Below are 21,798 nucleotides of genomic sequence, written 5' to 3' on the forward strand. Positions count from 1 at the left end.
GAAACGATGGATAGAAAACTTTGTGCTCTTGTGTAACAAACACTGTTTATTATTATTCATTGTGAGTGCGGTTTTAAGGGGAGAATTAATTGGAATAAATCTGAAAACGTTATTTGCACTATGGCGAATGTCTTTTTTATCTACATGGTTACTGTGGAGTATTACGGATATCCATAAGCTGGAACTCAGTGGTGGAGTGCTGGTTATATACAGATATGCTGGTTTTTCACCAGTATCTGGTGAGTGTGTATTCTGATGGGGTGTTAAAGTACTGGATGTCACATTGGTGAAGGAAGATACCATAACTTAATTTATTGAGGATCATATTGGAATATATATGGACTTTTGTGAATGGACTTTATGAGGGATTATTTAATTATTTAAGTAATGATATATTATTTGTGCACATGCACGGTGATGGAATAATTTAATTAATGTTATTTATTTATATAATTTATTAATTCATTCATTTAATTAATTATTGAGGTGTAGGGGTTGCGCTTTTATTTATGTTTTTTATTTATTTATTTACTTATCGCAAAGTGTGGACAGAACTTGATATTGGCCCCTGGTCACATCAAAGCCGATTTTGAAATTGTGCGACTTACAGTGAAGTTGCACGATTTCATAATCGGGTGATCTGGCGATTTCAGCTGTGATTTGCAAGACATCTGACACAGATGTATATGCAAATCGCAACAAAAGTAGTGCATGCACTACTTTAGAAATCGGTATAGCTTCAACCAAGTCGGAACCACACTGATATGACCGCTCTAATAGCGGACAATAGGGTGTGACTTGGCATACGATTTTCAAGTCGCATGACATGCAAATCGCATGCCAAGTCGCACCCAATGTGACCGGGGTGTAATGGTGGACTTCTGTCAAGCTGGTGCAGCAACATATGCACTGAAATTTGTCTATAATGAAGCTTAATGATATTAACGCTCTGCAACCGCCTCGCAACCGCCCCACAAACGCCTGCCAGGCGTTTGAGGAGCGGCACCATAGACTTGAATGGGAGGCTTCAACTGCTCCTGACTCAACATGAGACGTCAGTTTTGCCGTGACACAACGCTAACACTTCAGAGTGAACAGCACTGTGTGCTGCCAAGTGCAGAATTTTTCATATGCATTTCAGAAGTGTTAAAAACACTTCCCAAACGCCTGTCTGATGCCTGCTGACAAAGCTAGTGTGAATGTAACCTTAGGATAGCTTCTTCTTTTCAAACAAATGTTCCCAAATGAATTGCTGATTGAAACATATACTATTCAGTAGATATATGTATAAATAAAATGTAAACAGAAAATATAAATATCTGCCCCTCCCCCTTCCTTTTCCATTGGGAAAAGTTGTTTCATAGTGTTCACTGCATGTAACACAATCTGTGAAAGGCGGGAGTCTGATGAATCACAAGATTCTATTCTTCATTCATGTGTTACATAGTACAAAGTTCTGAACAATGGAGGAGGGAGCGGGTTCCAGTCAGGAGCTTATCCACTGCATGACGGAACTCATTGCTATTAACCATTGCATGCCACAAGTTCAACACAAAAGATTTATAAGGCCCAACAGCCTGCACAACATAGGACATCCTTCATTACAGGTATGTTAGGTCACTAAAGCTTTAGACAAGATTTTTTTTCAAGGAACAATAGTGTGTATTTTTTTTATTCTACCTAAAACACTGACACTAAAGAAAGGTTTTGATTTTTTTTAATCCTACCTACACTATACCAACCTTTCCTTTTGACCTGGCCCTGACCTTTGACCTTAGCCTTTAATCTGAAAATAACTAAAGTAGCCCATAGATGACTCGATGCATCCCGCAGTGCTATTGTGTTCTACCTGTTGGGGAGGCACCCTCTTGGCTGGCAGAACACAATGACTACTGCTGGTGGCTATAGTAGCTGCCAGTAATTTTATATGAAAAAATCCACCAGGCTGGTTGTACGCTAGTCAGTCGATGGATGATGAACCAGTAAATTTTGATCCATGTATGGACAGTTTTAGAACCAGCTCATACCTATTTTATCTTCATTTATTAAATTTTTTACATACACAGACTTTTTTTGTTCACATTTTCTCCTCTGGCTTGGAGAAATAAGATACAATGTAACTTTGTCTCCTTACAGAGAAGAAACAAAGTAAAGGGATGGGTTTTACTGATTTATCATGGTGATAGCCAATCACATGCTATCACAGCAATCATGAAATCGGTACTTAGGGCTAACAGGTCAGGATTGTTAGTGCAAGGCCAGAAGCTGTGGATGAGAGCTTGGCCTCCATGCTGGAGAATGCTTTCAGCACAAATGCTGGAGTACATATATGTGGTGCCTTGGAAGAAGACCCATTTCTGTGACACCATATAATTGTGTTATATTGCATCATCCAGTTAACCTAATAAGGGAATCACCTACAAGCTCACTGGACACAGAGATCACTATCATGTTTGACTGCTAAGCAGCTCTCCAAATGAGATGCATTCATAAAAGAGTTTTTCTGTTTAGGCGATACGATGCTAGAGCTGTGTGGGCAATTTTAACCTCTTGCTGCTAAGAAATGAAAAGCAGTATTAACTCCAAAACCTAATAAATTACAGTTTACTAATCCTAACACTTTGTAATCAGTTACAGCAATTTTTTTTTTCTTTTTGGATAAAAGTTTTACATAAATGAATAAAAACTGGTGAATGTAAGCACCCGTCTGTGTCAAATTGATTATCTCAGCTGTCACTTTTCCTGGACAGCTTGGTCTGTTAAAGGAAATTGAAAAATAACAGACTTACCAGCCAGCTGAAAATAAATTTAAAAAAGACAAAATAATGCAGCCATCACATCTAAGAATTGGTAAGCTGCAATATATTACATTTTTGTTTTTGGGAATAATACTGCTTAAACCACTTGCTGGCAGTCACTTCATTATGACACAGGAGACTTAAGTAGCTCAATCTTGCTGCTAAAATTGTGAGTGTATAATCCCTAGGTGTAGCATATGGAACAAATGGCTGCCCATACAGTAAGCTACACAGGTAGCAAGCTGTAGCGTCTTGTAGTGATTAGTTGCACATAATTTGTGCAAGTCCAAGCATGCAACATTGATCCCTAATATATAAGTATAAACTAAAAAAAATAAAAATACAACTAACATTGAGGGCCCATTCACACTATTTTGGTGATTTAGCACATTTGTTACCTCATGTTATGCTGCACATTAAAGTGCATTGCGTTAAAGCAACCCATTTATTTTAATGGGCTGTCAAATGCACCAAAAAAGGTTTAATGTAGCATTTGTATGGTTGGTGGCCTTTGTATGGTTGGTGGCTCTTAATCGCGAATATTCCCGACAGCTTTTGTTTCCACTGATGATCATGAAATAATCACAGTGTCTTCATGTTCCCCCTGTGCTTGCATGGGTTTCCTCCGAGTACTCCGGTTTCCTCCCACACTCCAAAGACATGCTGGTAGGTTATATATATATATATACATATATATGTAAAGCGCTGTGTAAATTAACAGTGCTATATAAGTATCTGTAATAAATAAAAAGTGATCACTATGTCAGCTATAACATAGTGATTACATGCAAGCTGGAGGCATTATTTAAAATATAAAACCTTCAGCCTGCAGATTAACACTACAATACCATCAGGCTGAAGTGCCATCTGTTTAATTCTGTAATTGTCAGATAATATTACAGTATAAAAATGATAGTGAATTAAAAACTAGAAAAAAAAACTCTTTTTACATATTTGCATATTTGTAAGCCTATATTTAAGGAAAAAAATGAAGAATTTATGTATTTAAATTATATATGAATAATTTAGGTATGCAAACTAATCAACTGTTCTTCGTAATTGATCCAATGCATGCAGACTCTGCTACATTTATCCTGGGTATCTAAGTATTAAATTATCACTGCTTGCGAAAGGGTTAGCAATGAAGATGAATACATATTCATCATTAATTAGCTGGATAATTAATAAACCATTATTGTATTCTACAAAATTCTGTTTTTGCAAACATTAATGTTATAGTTGGCATACCTGAAGCCCACAAAGCCAGCAGAACAAATAACAAAGGAGAGACATGACCACGGAAATCATAGGGGAGAATTGTGGCAACAGTTTTTTGTCATAAAATATATAGCAAATAAAACAGGTTAACATGAAAAGAGCCAGGTTTCTCCTACAGAAGCTTGATGTGATTACTTTCAGGTATTCTCCATTATACCTAAAAAAAAAAAAAAAGATACTTAAATATTATATGTACAAATTATATTTACAAACGTAAAAACAAAAAATTCTATCAATTTTAGCAAAAAAAACAATTGTAGTGAAAAAGTAAAATTATTTTGTACCTTTACAATGGCCACTGTACCCATGAATTTCTTCACTTGTACAGAAAGTTTGATCATAGTTCTGCCTTTGCAATAGAGTTTGAATTAGGAGGCTCAATTTTCTGATGTATGATGACCACAGAACTCTGCATTGATTCTAAATCATGAGTTAAAGCCTCTCTTATTTACTATTAGTGCAAAAAAAAAAAAAGATAATAATAATAATACTGCCACAGCAGTATAATATAATTACCAACTGCTCAACAGAGGTAACATTACCAGTCTGCCAACAATCAGCTCTTTAAGTAATGCTTAAAGCAAAACAAAAACACATTGAAACTTTTTTTCTAGTTTTGAATAGAGCAGGGGAGAGGTTGGGACTGTCAGGTTTTTACTGGCATTCCTTTATATTTTTCCTTATTTCCTGTTCTGCTGAAAATGTTTTCACCAGAAAGGAAGTAAAGGAAAATCTGCAGCAGAGACAGAAATAAAAATCTGACAGGTGAATTAGCTTTCCACTAGTCTAGTGAAAAAATAGCATTTTTATCTGACTGTGTTTTTTTGCAGAGTTACATTTACTTCCTGTCTCATAAAATGCTGTCAAAAGGACAAAAAGTGAGACTAAAGCCGAGCATACATGGATCGAAATTCATCCAGTTCAGCATCTGCCAGCCAAATTTTGATCCATGTGTGGCTGATTGAATTCTGTTCAACCGCCTTGCTGATATATTTTTGCTTGATCAGCTCTGCAGGCAATAGGCTGCAGTGCTGATCTGTGTATTCTAATGGCGGGGGAGGCTCCCTACTATCAGAATACATTAGCACATCAGGGACATTCAATGTGGATGGGGGAATCGGGTTAGTTTTTTTTTCATTCAACACACTGTTTGTATAAAAACATCACCTATGTATGACCAGCTTAAAAGGGAAGTACAGCCAAAAGCTCTTTTAACTGTTCTTCTCCTGTGGCTCACAGGAGTACAGTTTGTTCTGTACTCATGTGACCATTTTCAGCCAACAGCAGCCAGTTCAGGCTGGGGAAAGATCCTGACTTCAAAGTTGGGATCCACCTCAGAATCTGGAGCGGCACCTGGCTCAGCCTCTCAGTGATCTCCTGAGAACCTGAGCCAGCCGCTCCTTCCCCCTTCACAGCCCAGCACTCCAGTGAGCCCTGGGGGGAGCAGAGCAGACAGCAGTGACTGACAGTCACCGCTCTCTGCTCAGAGTGGCTGTGAGAACTCAGTGATCAGCGGTCATTTGATCACTGAGTTCTCCCCCTTAGAGCTGGACGGGGACCGATGCCTTACTTCTCTTTTAAATCTCTATAACAAAACTCTGGATAATAGTAAAAACCTGCTACAGGTTATAACCCTTATCCAAACAATCCTAAACTAAGGTAAAATGTTTTTTATGGCTATACCTTTAGGCAAAGTTAGGCATGCACCTAAATTGCCATTCTTTGGAAAAGTGATCCACCTTCATATTGCTTTTCAGAGGCGTTTGACAGTAGGTAAGGGGCAATATGATGCCTCCTCACCGCCTGTTTTAAGCTTATATATGTCTCACCAACACAGCACAGGGGCTTTGCGGCATGTCCTAATTCAAGCCACATTGGCAGTATAGTGAAATGTATTCTGCGACTTGTCTGTGCAAAAAAAATCCCAATACCTGTAAATTAATTGGTTTACATGAAAGTTATAGCATTTACAAATGGCGTTATAGATACTGGATTTTTTTTTATACTAATAATAGTGGTGATCAGCGACTTATGACGGTAATCAAAGACTTATGGTGGCGATCAGCGACTTACGGTGGGACTGCGGGACTGCGGCGAACATTCTGACACTGGGGGGGAACTGACTTGGGGTCACTGACATCCCCAGTGACACCAATATAGTGATCAATGCAAAAAAAACCCACTGACAATGTACTAATGGCACTGGGGAGGAAGGGATTACCTTTTGGAGACAATCAAAGGGTTAACTGTGTGAGGGGAGTGTTTTACTAGGGGTTGAGGTGTGTACCTCTCTGTTACACACTGTTCCGGAAGGCTGTGTCCAGCGATGCAGCAACAGTGTGCTGAAAGCTGACAGGGAGGAGAGCTCCATTGAAAACAATGCAGCCTTCCTCCCCGTCTGTGTTTGCCGGCAAGCGCCGGTCTCCGGTGGATAAATCACCAGTCGGGACCCGGTGATTGACACCCGCGATTTGTGCCGCGGGTAGGGTGGTCGCGCACCTCATGCATGCGCCCCCTATCCCGGAATGCAGTATCACATTTATATACGTGATCCTGCGCACAGGGGCCGCCTTGTAGCTGTATATGTACTGCGGGTGGTCCCCTAGTGGTTAATAGCAAAAAGTCAAAAATATTGTTTTTCTCAAAACTGTTGGTTTTTTTTATTATAGCGCAAAAAATAAAAACCGCACAGGGGATCAAATACCACCGAAAGAACGCTCAATTCGTGGGAAAAATAGGACGCAAATTTAATTTGGGTGCAGCATTGCATGACCACGCAATTGTCAGTTAAAGTAACGCAGTGTTGTAATGCAAAAAATGGCCTGGTCAGGAAGGGGGGTAAATCTTCAAGAGGGCAAGTTGTTGGTGGGAGGAGCCTGAACATGGTGGCTGTGGGGAGCAAGCGGCACTAGCTTTCGGCTAGGTCCCGCTTCCTGACCTCCCTAGTGACCCTCAGGAACCGACTCACCGGAGTCTGGAGGGCCGTGGAATGGAGCCCGGAGAGCCGGAGATGGGAGCTGGACGTAGGCTGCAGTGACGCGCCGGCCCCTCCGGCGCCTCGTGAGAGGGATCCGGACAGCTGGGAGCGAGGTGACGTAGCGGGGGCATGTGACCAGCCGCAGAGGATCTCTGGGGGAAGAGGAAGTTGGCCGGCCGCCTGATGAGACAGGGAGACGCCGGCTTACTGTTACTGGCTCTCTGATGCCCACAACCCCCGGCTTACTGCTGCCTACAACCCCCGGCTTGTTACTGTCTGTAGTCCTCGGTTTGCTGCTGCCTGCGGCCCCCGGCCAGTTGACTGTTCGATCCTGGGTCAGGGAGACCCGGGAGTGCTAGGAGACCCACCCTGCATCCCTGGGACGAAGCCCAGAGAGAAAAAACGAGGCACAGCGTCGGAAGTCCAGAGGAATCCCCCCCAGGACAGAGCTGCTGTGAAGGCCCTCCACCCAAGCTTGGAGCCCCCGTCCTGGGAAGAGAAGGGTGAGTGAGAGCTGTTGGGGGTCTATTGTATAGTGGACTCCTGAGTGACATTGGGGACCAAGGGGTTAAGGAGGAGAGGGGAGGATTCCCTGGGTTTAGAAGAGAAGAGTCCCAGGTGCCCTAGGAGAGCAAAATATAAGGAAAATCAGCAAACCTGTCTGGATCACAAACCATAAAGGAGAGGTACAACCCCATCTAGAGAATATAGAAGACAAAAGACATATAGAGGATATGAAGAATAAAGGTCCTAAGGGAGCAGGGCTCAAAGGGTCTCAATCAGGCACGATAAAGAAATTTACATCATATGGAAACATTACGCCAGAAAGGGCCCAAGGCGCAAGTGCTAAAGGGGAAATGGACACTAGCTCAGGAAATAGTCCTAGATTATCACTGGGTATGAACAGCAGTTGTAGCCAACAAATAGCGGATGGTTTGGGAAAAAAAGAACTTGATGGTGAACTACAAGTACCGAATAAGAAGGAGATGATAGAAATGTTTCAAAGTTTGGAGAAAACGATAAAACAGGAAATGACAGTTATTCGAAACGACTTAGGGCATTTGCTATCGAGAATGGAAGAAACAAAGGAGAAAGTTAAAACCCAGGCCCAAACCATAGATAATCTAAGGAAAAAAACAACCCATTTGGAGAAAACCCAGAAAAAATTGCTCTATAGGATGGAAATTCAAGAAAATAAAGAAAGAAGGTGTAACCTTAGGGTGCGAGGAATTCCAGAGTCTGCAAAAGGGGAAACACTATATGAACTAGTTAATAAAATCTTAAACTCCATAAGAGACAGACCTGAAACAGACGTGATTGAACTGGATGGAGTGTTCAGAATAGGAAAGTTCAAACAAGCTCCTGAGAGGGAAAGATCGAGAGATATAGTTGTCCAGTTCCAGAAATTTGGGGTCAAAAATGAGATATGGAAGAAGATCAAGGGAAGATCATTAATTAAGTATGGAGATTTGACTATTCAAATTTTTGCGGACTTAACATCAGAGACTATGGAGAAGGAGATCCCTGAGACTCCTGTTAGAGCAAATGAGAAAACAGAATGTGCAATATAGATGGGGTACCTCAGCATCTTTAATTGGCTTGAAAAATGGGGTTACAGCATATCTGAGATTCCCGGAGGAATTGAGAGATTTTTGTGATAGACTGGATTTGCAAAGAATGGAGATAGCTGGGTGGGAAGAAGAAGAAGAAGAAAAAGGAGATACGGATGATACAAGAAAGGAGGACTGGCAGCGGGTCGGGGGGAGGGGGAGGGAGGCCCTGGGGTTGGGGAGAAAGGGGAGGGAGAATTAAGTAAAAAATATGCTTTTTTTCTTCTCTCTCTTTTTCCCTCACCCCCTTTGTATCCCCCCTGTTGAAGTGGAAGTCCCTCTGGAAGCTCCGGTTAAGGGGGGTAAGTAAAGGTTATTGCTGAGCCCAGTTGATAGAGAAAGGGGAGCTGGGGGGGTCGGAGGAGAGGTGAGCCGTCCATGGGCGGAGCTTACGCCCAATATTTTAAATCAACCGTGGAAACAGTTCCACAAATGATTTGTAGGCAGTTTATAAGCCTAAAAATGGGTAGGGGAAAAATAAGAGAGGGGGGGCGGGGAAGGGGGGGGGGGATGGGGTTGGGGCGGGAGGGAGTGGGGGGAGGGGTTATGGGGCTAATATTCTGCAAGATATTTGGGCCTAATAGGAGGAGACAAATCAGAAGAGAGATAGACAGAAGCAAGAAGGATGGAAGAAATACAGTTTATAACATATAATGTGAATGGGTTGAATTGTCCTGGGAAAAGATTTAAGTTGTTTAAAGAGTTACATCACAGGGCAACGTCAGTGGTATTTTTACAGGAGACAAATTTTGAGATAGAATCAAACGTGAAACTAAAATCCAAATATTATCCAACATGGTATTACGCTGACTCTCCAATTAAAAGAGCAAAGGGGGTGGCAATAGGCTTGGCAAAGAATATGAGATTTGAGCTGGAAGATAGAAAGACTGATCCGGAGGGGAGATTCCTGTTCTTGAAAGGTAAACTACAGGGAATTGAGTGTACACTAGCCAATATATATTGCCCCAACAAGAAACCGGAGATCTTTTTGAAGGGTCTGCTGAAAAAATTGATAGATTTTAAAAAAGGGCGTTTGATAATAGCAGGAGATTTAAATCTCTGTATGGACCCACAAAAGGATGCAACCTCCCTTGTGCAGAGAGAGGGGGGTAGGTCTCTGAGAGCTTTGAAGAAGGTGATCCACGAGTACCAACTGGTGGACACCTGGAGAATAATGCATATGAAAGACAGAGACTATACCTTCTTCTCTAATGCACATGAGATATACTCGAGACTGGATTACATTTTAATAGATCATCAACTCATTGAACTGCTGGTTAAAATAGAAATAGAGACAAGAACTTTCTCGGATCATGCCCCTGTCATAATGAAAATAGGATGGGGAAGAAGGTGGACGGGAGGCTTAGGATGGAGGTTAAATGAGACTCTTCTCTTGGATGAGGATATTGCGCAGAAGATCAGGGAAGAGATTAAGGTATATTTCAAGGAGAATGAGACAGAGGAAGTATCGACAGCTACAGTATGGGAAAGCCATAAGGTATATATAAGAGGAATCTTGATTGCGATGGGAGCAAGGAAGAAAAAAGAAAGAAGAGAGAGGGTTAGTGGACTCCTAAAGGAAATCCTGGACTTGGAGCAGATACATAAGAAGAAAATAACAATAGAAATAAGACAGAAGTTAATGGATAAAAAAGACGAGTTAGAGAGATTGATGGAAGAGGAGAGGAGAAGAGTATATAACAAAGTATTAAGTGAAAGATATAGATGGGGAGATAGACCAGGAAAATACTTAATGAGAGCCCTGAATAAAAAGAAAAACAGGAATTATATAGAAAAGATAAAAAGTCCTAAGGGGGAGTTGGTCCACTCAACTAAAGAAAGTTGTATAACATTAGTCACCAAGGATCACCAAAAGAAATTAGAGAAGGTATTAACGAAAAAAGGATGATATATTTAAAAAATGCGGGATTACCAAAGCTCAGTGAAACACAATTGAACTCCTTGGATGCGGAAATTTCCCAGGAAGAAATAGAAGCAGCATTAAAAAGTACAGGGGGTGGGAAAAGCCCAGGCCTGGATGGTTATACAGTTAAGTACTATAAAAAATTTAGTGAATTACTGTTACTGAAGTTGAAGAAGTATATGAATGACTTGGGAGGGGGGATGGAGGGGAGGAGGGAATCCCTTCAGGCCCATGTCGTTCTCATTCATAAGGAGGGAAAAGATCCTTCTCAGTGCTCTAGCTACAGCCCAATTTCATTATTGAACACTGATACCAAGTTGTACGCAAAGGTTCTAGCAAACAGGCTGAAAGAACTAATGCCCGAATGGATCCATGGAGATCAGGTGGGCTTTGTCCCAGGGAGAGAGGGTAGAGATAACGGGTTGAGAACTTTAATGCTAATTCAGAAAAGTAGAAAAGGGAAAGCCCCGGTGGTGCTCTTGTTAATTGATGCCGAAAAGGCGTTTGACAGAGTGGACTGGGGCTTTATGATGGACAACTTGGAAGTGTTGGGGAGTGGAGAGAGAATGCGTGAGTGGATAGGTAAATTATATAGGGAGCCCACCGCAATCATCACGGTAAATGGGGAGAGGTCGGAATCCATTGGGATGACCAATGGAACAAGACAGGGCTGCCCATTGTCCCCCTTGTTGTATGTTTTGACATTGGAACCCCTGTTGTCAATAATAAGGAATAGTGGAGCGGTAAAGGGAATCCAGATAGAAAATATAGAACATAAAGTAGCGGCCTATGCGGACGACCTACTGTTTTATGTAGGCAACCCCCGAATAACACTACCAAGTATAATGAAGACCCTGAAGGAATATGGCGAACTATCAAATTTAAAAATTAACCCAACAAGAACAGAGATTCTGAACATCAATATACCAAAGAGCGAAAAAGAAAAGCTACAAAAAGAATTCCCCTTTATATGGAGAGAAAAAGATATAAAATACCTAGGAATAAAACTTGCTACCTCATATAAACAATTGTATAGATTAAACTATATTTCTCTGATAAATGAGACTAAGGATGAATTAAAAAGATTAGAAGGAGGAAATCCATCATGGTTAGGACGTATAAACCTAGTTAAAATGGTAATTATACCTAAAATACTCTATAGATTTCAAATGGTCCCAATTAAACTCCCAGAGGCATTTTTTAAGATAATGAGAAGAATGTTAACAAGATATATATGGAGGAATAAAAAACCAAGAATATCATACGAAACACTAAGTAGGACTAAAGAGAAAGGGGGAATGGGACTACCTGATGTCAAGAGATATTATAAAGCAGTAATTTTAGCAAGAATTTATGATTGGACATTTAACCATAAGGGAAAAAGTTATGTAAAAATAGAAAACGAACTGAGTGGAATTAGTTTGAGTAAGATGATATGGGTTCCAGCACATTATAGAAGAATTAAAGAAAACACAAGCACTTTCACTTTAAATGTTTTAAGGACATGGGATAATTTACATAAACACATGAAATGGGAATTCAATTCTATATTAATGCCTCTTGCAAACACGAAGTTTTTCCCTCCAGGAAAGGATGAGATATCAGGGAGATGGTTTAAAAAGGAAGATATCCAATTGAGAGACATATTGGTAGAGGGGGAACTGAGAACATTTAAAGAATTAAAAGAGAGGGGGGGGGATATGTTTACTAGAATAGATGAGTGGAAATATCACCAATTAAAATGTTTCATTGGAAATCTCCCAAAACCCTTGAGATTAAAAAAGGAGTGGAATATGTTTGAAAGGCTATTAGAAACACGTAGAGATGGGAAACACGGTGTTACAAAAATTTATAGAATACTCACAGAATTAGACACAGACACAAAGTTAATTTTTATAACAAATTGGGAAAGAGATATGGAGGTGGTGATAGATGAGGATCAACAGAATAAGATATTTAGACTGGTACACGAGAGTGTTAGTATGAGAGACCTTGAGATTAACTATAAATGTCTGACACGATGGCATATTACACCGAGCACTGAGCACAAGATGAGTGGCGAGAATTCAAAAATGTGTTGGAGAGGATGTGGGGAGGAGGGCACGGTGTTTCACATATGGTGGTAATGTCCAAAAATTCAGGTTTTCTGGAAGACAATAGTTAAATTAATAGAAAAAATAACTGGAAATGACATAGGGTTAGACCCAACCATGTGTCTCCTACATAATGTTGAGACAACAGTAAATAAATATAAAGAATCAGGCGTATGGTACCACTTAAGTGCTGCAAAAGGGTTGATACCCAAGTTTTGGCGGAAGACAGAGGTGCCGATGGAGGAGGATTGGATCAATAGGGTAAACCAGATTAGTAGAATGGAAAAATCTTACTATATGCAGGAAGACAGGTTGGAAATATACTATTCGCGATGGGAAAAATGGGAAAAATCAGGATTGAAAGAGAAATATAGAAAATTTTAAACTAGGAAGTTATTTAAAGTTATTGGGCCTTGAGAGATTGAGAGATTGGAGATCTTGCAGAGGGGAGGGAGGGGGAAGGGGGGTAGAGGTGGGTTGGGAGGGGAGGGAAAGAAAAGAGGTAATTAGAAGGGGCAAAGTAGAAATTTATTGATTATTTATATGTATTGTGTCTCTTCTTATGGAATTTTTGTAATAATATGAAAAACTAATAAATATTTAAATTAAAAAAAAAAAAAAGGGCAAGTTGTTAAGACAGCTCCAGTGTGGTTTGGTTTGAGTTGCTCTACACAATGAAGCAGTACTAAACCAATTAATTTAATTATTTCCCAAAACAGGTTCATTCAAGGCATGCCATGAATGATAACTGTCACAGTTATTTGTACTTTCAAGCCATCAAATGACTGGTGTCATAACTGATCCCATGGACAGCACCATGACAACTGCAGACCAAATAGAGGCTAAGATGGCTATTTCCTTTGCTGTAAAGGTAAGAGGGTTTTTAAGTCTTAAAACCCACTAAAAGGCTATGTAGCAGAAAGTCCTCATGTAATCCCACAGTTGCTATGTTTCATCTAATGGCAAGAGGAAAGGGGACGCGCCATGCTGCTCTGCCAAACCCCCCATCTCTAGTGGTTTTTGGACTTCATTTTAAGCAATACTTATCTGTCCATATATCTCTTCCAGCCTAAATCTAAACTGTACTATCCAATTTTGCTGCCTTTCATGATACTTTTGTGCCAAAATTGTGTTTTTTTCTAGTTTTTAAAACTATGACATGGGGGAAAGTTGGGTTGAATGTAGAATTTACACCTGGAAGTGGGAACAACTAACATGAACTAATATCCTAATATCCCAGTCTATCTCACCAGTTTCTTGGTATTGCTAAGAGACTAGGGAGTCACCATTTTACATCTTCTCATCCTGGGATTTGTAATATTAGAAAAGGATAGGCAAGGTAATTGTAACCAAAAATGTACAATTATAGTGTACCAACGCTGTTTAAAAATTCCCCACCTTCACAAGCTTCTTTGCACCCATGTGAATCACTAACATGTATACATAAGATCATAAATCAAAATTGCGCTGCACTTTGTGTAAAATAAATACCATAAATTTACATCCAATCAAACAATATTTGTATTTATATAAAATTCTCTGACAAAGCCAATTGGAGATGTAATATACTGTATATGGTGGAGCATTCCCTGATGACATTATAATGCTAGAGCCAGCCCACAGACACTTCTGTGTGAAATCAAACACTGACCAGGGAACAGGTCCATTTTATGAAACAATCAAAACTAAGAGTACAGTGTTTCTTTGTTTGCTTTACTAAGGAAAACATATACCTGGAAATGTGTTATTTAGGAGTATGGAGTTCAGTGCCACCAGATTGTTATTCAGTTTTTTCAGTTAAGCAGGCCATAGATGTTCAGCAGGGACTGGCCTAGATTCGCTCCATATGGGCAGGCTGGTTGTACTGACATCTATCCATCACTCGATGGCAGTATAACCATCCTGTCAGATTTGTTTTCTATGTGATTACTGCTGGCAGCTATAACTGCTAGCAGCAGGGCTGCTGTTGAAACTACGGGGCCCCATACAGCCAACCTAACAGGCCCCCCCCTAAAAAAAACCAAAACACAGTTTACTATAATTCAGTTATGAATGAAAACAGTGAGTGATTGGTACCATTCACTCACTGCGGTCATTCGGAAAAGGAAGTGTTAGGAATGGACTGGCCAGCAATGGTGGGACTCACCTGCCTTTTGATCTGCAGTACCAGGGCTGGCCAGCGGGTGTTCCCAGCAATCAGAGACTCAACTCTGCAGCCAGCTAACACCTGTAACTGATGATGCTGGGGTATTTAAGGGATGGCCAGACCCACAGACTCTGCCTTGGTGTTGTGTTTGTCCTGGGCCCTGTATCTGTCCTGCATCCTGTTTCTGTTCCTTTGCTGACTTCTCCTGCTCTGATCCTGGCTTGTGACCCTGACCATCCCTCTGTCTGACCCTCTGTACTACGCTGCTTGCTACCTGTTCTGATCCCTGGCTTGTGACCCGGACCATCCCTCTGCCTGACCCTCTGTACTATGCTGCTTGCTACCTGCTGAACCTGGCCTGTGACCCCGACCATTCTCCGCTTGCTCCCCCTGTACCTACCTGCCCAATTGATATTGACCCGGCCTGCCTGACGACGCTTGCTTGTATGTACTGTTATCTGTGGGTGGTTTGGTTTGGTTTGTTTGCACTGTATTATGTTTTAGTATTGCACTGCGTTTATGTTTGTACTGTTAGTGTTAATAAATTATATTGTTTATAACATATCTGAGGTCTGCGTTTCCCTGCTTCAGTCACACACCTCTGGTCATACCTGGGAGCCCTGACATTACACCAAGGCCAATCCTGACCAGAAGTGGCTGCACAGGGAAGCCATCTTGGCTTGTTGATGGGAAGGATGGATCTTGATGAGGTTGAGTATTTATATCTGCTAGTGTTTGATGACAGGGAGTATGCTTATCAAACTCTGAAGGAGTATACCCGGGATGAATTGCTAGAATGTATACGGCTCGCTCATGTTCTAGTAGATCAGGGCACAGTGTTCTCTGAGGTGCAGCCATTGATTGAGGTTTGTGCAGAGTTGGTTTCATCTGGTTCCCCCGAATGCAGGGATGAATTTTTGCCACCATTTAGTGCAGACCAGGTAGAGTCCCTGGTGTGGTTATTAGAGGATGATGTGGGTTACTTTCTGGAGAGTTATTCCACATGTTCACCACAGACACTAAGAGATTGTATAAACGCAGTGCAGTCATTGACCAGACAGACTTTGTGTAAGCTCAGCTTTGTTCAACCCCTACTGCAGACATGGACAGATTTGTTGCACCCAGCCTCAGTCAGCTTACAAAGACCCAGTCCTGCTTCTAACTCTACTCCTGTATTCCCACCAGCTCCTCCAGTTACAGCCCAGTATACTTGGCTATCTACCGCATGTCAGTACCCTGTTCCCACTCGCTGCACCTATCCTGCCTTTAACCCTGTAAAAAAGCCCTCTGTAGCAACTGCTCCCTCTCCTGTTCCATCCTCCAGTTCTTCTCTGTCTCCAGCTGCTCCATTCGTTTGCAGACCTGCATTTACTTGCAGTGCTCCAGTAGTTAAAACCAGAAAAAAGCGAAAATTCTTTCCAACCAGTACCATCCTGCCAGTATCCAAACCGGTGAACCTGCCTTCCGTGGTTCAGACTGATGCCTGTACGCAGCCTGATGCCTCTACTCGGCCTGAAGCCTCTACTCGGCCTGAAGCCTCTACGCGGCCTGAAGCCTCTACGCGGCCTGATGCCTGTACTCGGCCTGATGCCTGTACTCGGCCTGATGCCTGTACTCGGCCTGATGCCTCTCCTCGGCCTGATGCCTGTACTCGGCCTGATGCCTGTACTCGGCCTGATGCCTGTACTCGGCCTGCAGCCTCTACTCGGCCTGATGCCTCTACTCGGCCTGATGCCTCTACTCGGCCTGAAGCCTCTACTCGGCCTAATGCCTCTACCCAGCATGATGAACTGATCCAGCCTGACGATCCTATTAGGCCAGTTGACTCGATGCCCGCTGTTGATCCAGATGATCCGGTACCTGATCCGGTGCCCGCTGTCGTGCCAATTGACTCAGAGCCCGCTGTCGTACCTGGTGACTTGGTGCCCACTGCCTTGCCAGATGACGCGGTGCCCGCTGGCAAGCCAAATGACCTGATGCCTGGTGACCTAGTGTCCGCTGTCATACCTGATGACCCGATGCCCGCTGTGGAGCCAGACAATCCGGTACCTGATGACCCGGTGCCCACTGTCGGGCCTGTTGACTCGGAGACCACTGCCTTGCCAGATGACGCGGTGCCCGCTGTCGAGCCAAATGACCTGATGCCTGGTGACCCGATGCCCGCTGTCCAGCCAGACGATTCAATGTCTGCCCCAGTGCCCGCGGTCATGCCAGTTGACTCGGAGCCCACTGCCTTGCCAGATGACGCGGTGCCCGCGGTCGAGCCAAATGACCTGATGGCTGGTGACCCGATGCCCGCTGTCCGGTCAGACGATCCAATGTCTGACCCAGTGCACGCGGTCATACCAGTTGACTCGGAGCCCACTGCCTTGCCAGATGACGCGGTGCCCGCTGTCGAGCCAAATGACCTGATGCCTGGTGACCCGATGCCCGCTGTCCAGCCAAACCATACAATGTCTGACCCAGTGCCTGCGGTCATACCAGTTGACTCGGAGCCCACTGTCGTGCCTGGTGACTCGGTGCCCGCCGCTCCGCCTGGGGGCCCGAGACCTGTTGCTCCGCTTGGGGGTCCAGCGCCCGCCGCTCCGCCTGGGGATCCGGCGCCCGCCGCCCCGCCTGGGGGCCTGAGACCTGTCGCTCCGCCTGAGGGCCCGAGACCTGTCGCTCCGCCTGGGGGTCCGGCACCTGCCACTCCGCTTGAGGGCCCGAGACCTGTCGCTCCTCCTGGGGGTCCGGCGCCCGCCGCTCCGCCTGAGGGCCCGAGACCTGTCGCTCCACCTGGGGGTCCGGCGCCCGCCGCTCCGCCTGAGGGCCCGAGACCTGTCGCTCCATCTGGGGGTCCGGTGCCCGCCGCTCCGCCTGAGGGCCCGAGACCTGTCGCTCCTCCTGCGGGTCCGGCGCCCGCCGCTCCGCCTGAGGGCCCGAGACCTGTCGCTCCGCCTGGGGGTCCGGCGCCCGCCGCTCCGCCTGAGGGCCCGAGACCTGTCGCTCCGCTTGGGGGTCCGGCGCCCGCCGCTCCGCCTGAGGGCCCGAGACCTGTCGCTCCGCCTGGGGGTCCGGCGCCCGCCGCTCCGCCTGAGGGCCCGAGACCTGTCGCTCCACCTGGGGGTCCGGCGCCCGCCGCTCCGCCTGAGGGCCCGAGACCTGTCGCTCCATCTGGAGGTCCGGCGCCCGCCGCTCCGCCTGAGGGCCCGAGACCTGTCGCTCCGCCTGGGGGTCCGGCGCCCGCCGCTCCGCCTGAGGGCCCGAGACCTGTCGCTCCGCCTGGGGGTCCGGCGCCCGCCGCTCCGCCTGGGGGCACGATGTCTGTCGCCCCGCCTGGGGGCACGATGCCTGTCGCCCCGCCTGGGGGCACGATGCCTGTCGCCCCTCCTGGGGGCCCGATGCCTGTCGCCCCGCCTGGGGGCCCGATGCCTGTCGCCCCTCCTGGGGGCACGGTGCCTGTCGCCCCGCCTGGGGGCACGGTGCCTGTCGCCCCGCCTGGGGGCCCGGTGCCTGCTGCTCCGCCCGGGGGCCCGGTGCCTGCTGCTCCGCCCGGGGGCCCGGTGCCTGCTGCTCCGCCCGGGGGCCCGGTGCCTGCTGCTCCGCCCGGGGGCCCGCTGCCTGCTGCTCCGCCTGGTGGCCCGCTGCCTGCTGCTCCGCCTGGTGGCCCGCTGCCTGCTGCTTCGCCTGGTAATCCGATGTGCCTCTGCCCGGAGTCCTGCCCGATGTGCCTCTGCCCGGAATCCTGCCCGATGTGCCTCTGCCCGGAGTCCTGCCCGATGTGCCTCTGCCCGGAGTCCTGCCCGATGTGCCTCTGCCCGGTGTGCCTCTGCCCGATGTGCCTCTGCCCGATGTGCCTCTGCCCGATGTGCCTCTGCCCGGAGTCCTGCCCGATGTGCCTCTGCCCGGTGTGCCTCTGCCCGGTGTGCCTCTGCTCGATGTGCCTCTGCCCGGAGTCCAGCCCGGTGTGCCGCTGCCCGGAGTCCTGCCCGGTGTGCCAGTCTTTGATATCCCGCCAGTTGCCAGACCCGGGCGGTGGAACATTTTGCCCAGCTAGGACTGTTTGGAGCGTCCTGAGGCCGCTCCTTGAGGGGGGGGTACTGTTAGGAATGGACTGGCCAGCAATGGTGGGACTCACCTGCCTTTTGATCTGCAGTACCAGGGCTGGCCAGCGGGTGTTCCCAGCAATCAGAGACTCAACTCTGCAGCCAGCTAACACCTGTAACTGATGATGCTGGGGTATTTAAGGGATGGCCAGACCCACAGACTCTGCCTTGGTGTTGTGTTTGTCCTGGGCCCTGTATCTGTCCTGCATCCTGTTTCTGTTCCTTTGCTGACTTCTCCTGCTCTGATCCTGGCTTGTGACCCTGACCATCCCTCTGTCTGACCCTCTGTACTATGCTGCTTGCTACCTGTTCTGATCCCTGGCTTGTGACCCGGACCATCCCTCTGCCTGACCCTCTGTACTATGCTGCTTGCTACCTGCTGAACCTGGCCTGTGACCCTGACCATTCTCCGCTTGCTCCCCCTGTACCTACCTGCCCAATTGATATTGACCCGGCCTGCCTGACGACGCTTGCTTGTATGTACTGTTATCTGTGGGTGGTTTGGTTTGGTTTGGTTTGTTTGCACTGTATTATGTTTTAGTATTGCACTGCGTTTATGTTTGTACTGTTAGTGTTAATAAATTATATTGTTTATAACATATCTGAGGTCTGCGTTTCCCTGCTTCAGTCACACACCTCTGGTCATACCTGGGAGCCCTGACAGGAAGGGGCTGGTAAATGTGACATATTTAGAGGACCCTTCCCCAACTCTCCATCGCAAAGGATCCTATTGTGTGCTGGCAGCTGCTGGTAGGAAAGAGAGGAGGGAAGCCACAGCACTGCAGGGGTGGGGGCACACAGGGTGTCTGGGTAGCAGGGGGAAATGTATGATGTACAGGGAGGGTGATAGGTGCACCAGGGGAGCAATTACTAGAACCAATCCCCTGTATAGCTCTTTCTGCAGTAGCTGAAACCAAGTGCGAGGGAGAGGAGAAGAAGCCAGCTTTCAGTTGCTGCAGAGAGAGCCATACAGGGGATTGATTTCACTTATTCCCCCCCACTATACTGATCACCTTCCCTGCACACATCTGATTCACCCAGCACCTGGGCCCCCAGCTGGCCTGGGCCACGTATAGTAGGACTGGTGGCACCTTAGATTGTATGTCCCTTGAGGGTTAGGGACTGATGTGAATGTACAATATATATGTAAAAGCGCTGCCTAAATTGACTGCGCTATAGAAGTACCTGTAGTAAATAAATAATACCCCCTTATCCACAGCCCTGGCTAGCAGTAATCATTGTGTTCTGCTTGCAGGGAAGGTTTCTTGCCGGCAGAGCACATAAGCACTGTGGAGAGGATTTCCCCATCAAGACGGACTGTGTTGATTTGGGAATCAAGCAATTTCCTTTCCTGCAACTTGTGGTTACAGGGACTGAATCATGTATGGCTTGCTTTAGATCTATGATTTAAAGGTCCATATTAAATGGTGAGCATACTGTATATCTGCCCTGGTTGGTGAAAAAGTAGATCACCTGTGGCTTGAAGCATTGGAAAAAGATTGTTTCACATTAAAGTGGTAGAAAACTCTTCTTTGATAATTTTACCTACAGTTAAGCTTATAATAAAGCTTACCTGTAGGTACAATTATCTCCTAAAAGTGAACCGTTTAGGGGATTTGACGAACAGAAGAAATTATTTTTTATTTTTCCGTTGCTTTGTTGAACTCAACAGTGTGTCAAGCAGTCAGCTTGTCTGCTTAATTAAATCTAGGAGTTCCTGTGCCCCGCAGGGGGGTTGGAGATGAGGTTGATCTCAGTGGGAGGCACAGACAGCACAGTGTCCTGTAGCTGGATAAAGCCAGACGTGTCAGCACCGGGTGTTTGAGGTTTGGTTGAATTGAAGGGACAATATATTTTCTGTGTGCTGGCAGAAAGGCTCAGACCTTTTCCTGAGTTTACTCCTGATGGACACACAGGAGCTGAGTGCTGCATGTCTTCCTAGAAGGAAGTTAGAAGATAAGCAGAACTGCTGAGAAAGATAGTCTTGTATGGGCTGTGCTCCGCTTTCTAAATTGCTGGGACTTGTAGTTTCATATTGTCTATACTTTACAATGTGGTTGTGGATTACAATATGTGGGAAGGACAAAAAGGCCTCTATGGGTACACCTGAGAGAGCATGTGCAAAACATTAAGAAAGGGTTCCCCAAACATAGCATCTCTAGACATTTTTTAAAGCATCACGGTAAAGATCCCTCATGTCTCATGTTTTGGGGGATAGAAAGATATAATAAGCACTGGAGAGGAAGCCATAAGGTGCGCTCCCTTAGTAAGGCAGAGTCTAAATGGATTTTTAATATGCAGACGCAGGCCCCCAAAGGATTGAACATAGATTTTGATCTTAGTTGTTTTATCTCAGATTATTAAGAATGTGTTTACTGATTATTTATGTTAGTATTTCTGGTCTACTGTTTACTCACTGAGATACGCTACAGATTGTATCATGGTAGCCATGCACAGCTACATATATTTATGGGCTTACAAGAGTTTAGTGAGGAAGCATCTCAGTAGGGATATTTTATATGTTTTATGTCTACTTTCCTTGTGTGTTTCTATATACTTTTTATATTATTGTACACCCTAGTTCTGATGTATGTGCATGAGTTTCGGCTTTTTATTTGCGCATCTTTCTATTTAAAAGGGGGGGGTTTAAAGTTTTTTCAGGTTTTTAATAATAGCAGCATTGTGAGGGTTTTTATTAATTCATTGTTTAATATTTTTTTTTATATAATTTTAATATATATTTTCTAATTCATAATAAAGTATTTATAATTTTATAATCTCTTAATAAACTACATAGTTTACATATTTACTGATTACCAATAGAAGGATTGTTTGAATGTCCCTAGCCTCCCTTATATGATATATATACATTTATTTTCATATT

At 44.9% G+C, this 21,798-nt stretch overlaps 1 protein-coding gene across 1 annotated transcript in view; it reads right to left on the reverse strand.

Moving 5' to 3' along the window:
* The window catches only part of STING1 (stimulator of interferon response cGAMP interactor 1), a 141,011-nt gene that overhangs the window by 53,979 nt on the left and 65,234 nt on the right, over positions 1-21,798 (reverse strand). The window contains exon 3 of the mRNA XM_089669947.1: positions 4,047-4,233. Within this exon, the coding sequence (XP_089526073.1) occupies positions 4,047-4,233 (187 nt within the window). The remainder of the gene's footprint in view (positions 1-4,046; positions 4,234-21,798) is intronic.

This window comes from Staurois parvus, unplaced genomic scaffold (genome assembly GCF_062004578.1).
Source record: "Staurois parvus isolate SC_StPar_1 unplaced genomic scaffold, SC_StPar_1.0 ptg000085l, whole genome shotgun sequence".
Lineage (NCBI taxonomy): Eukaryota > Metazoa > Chordata > Amphibia > Anura > Ranidae > Staurois > Staurois parvus.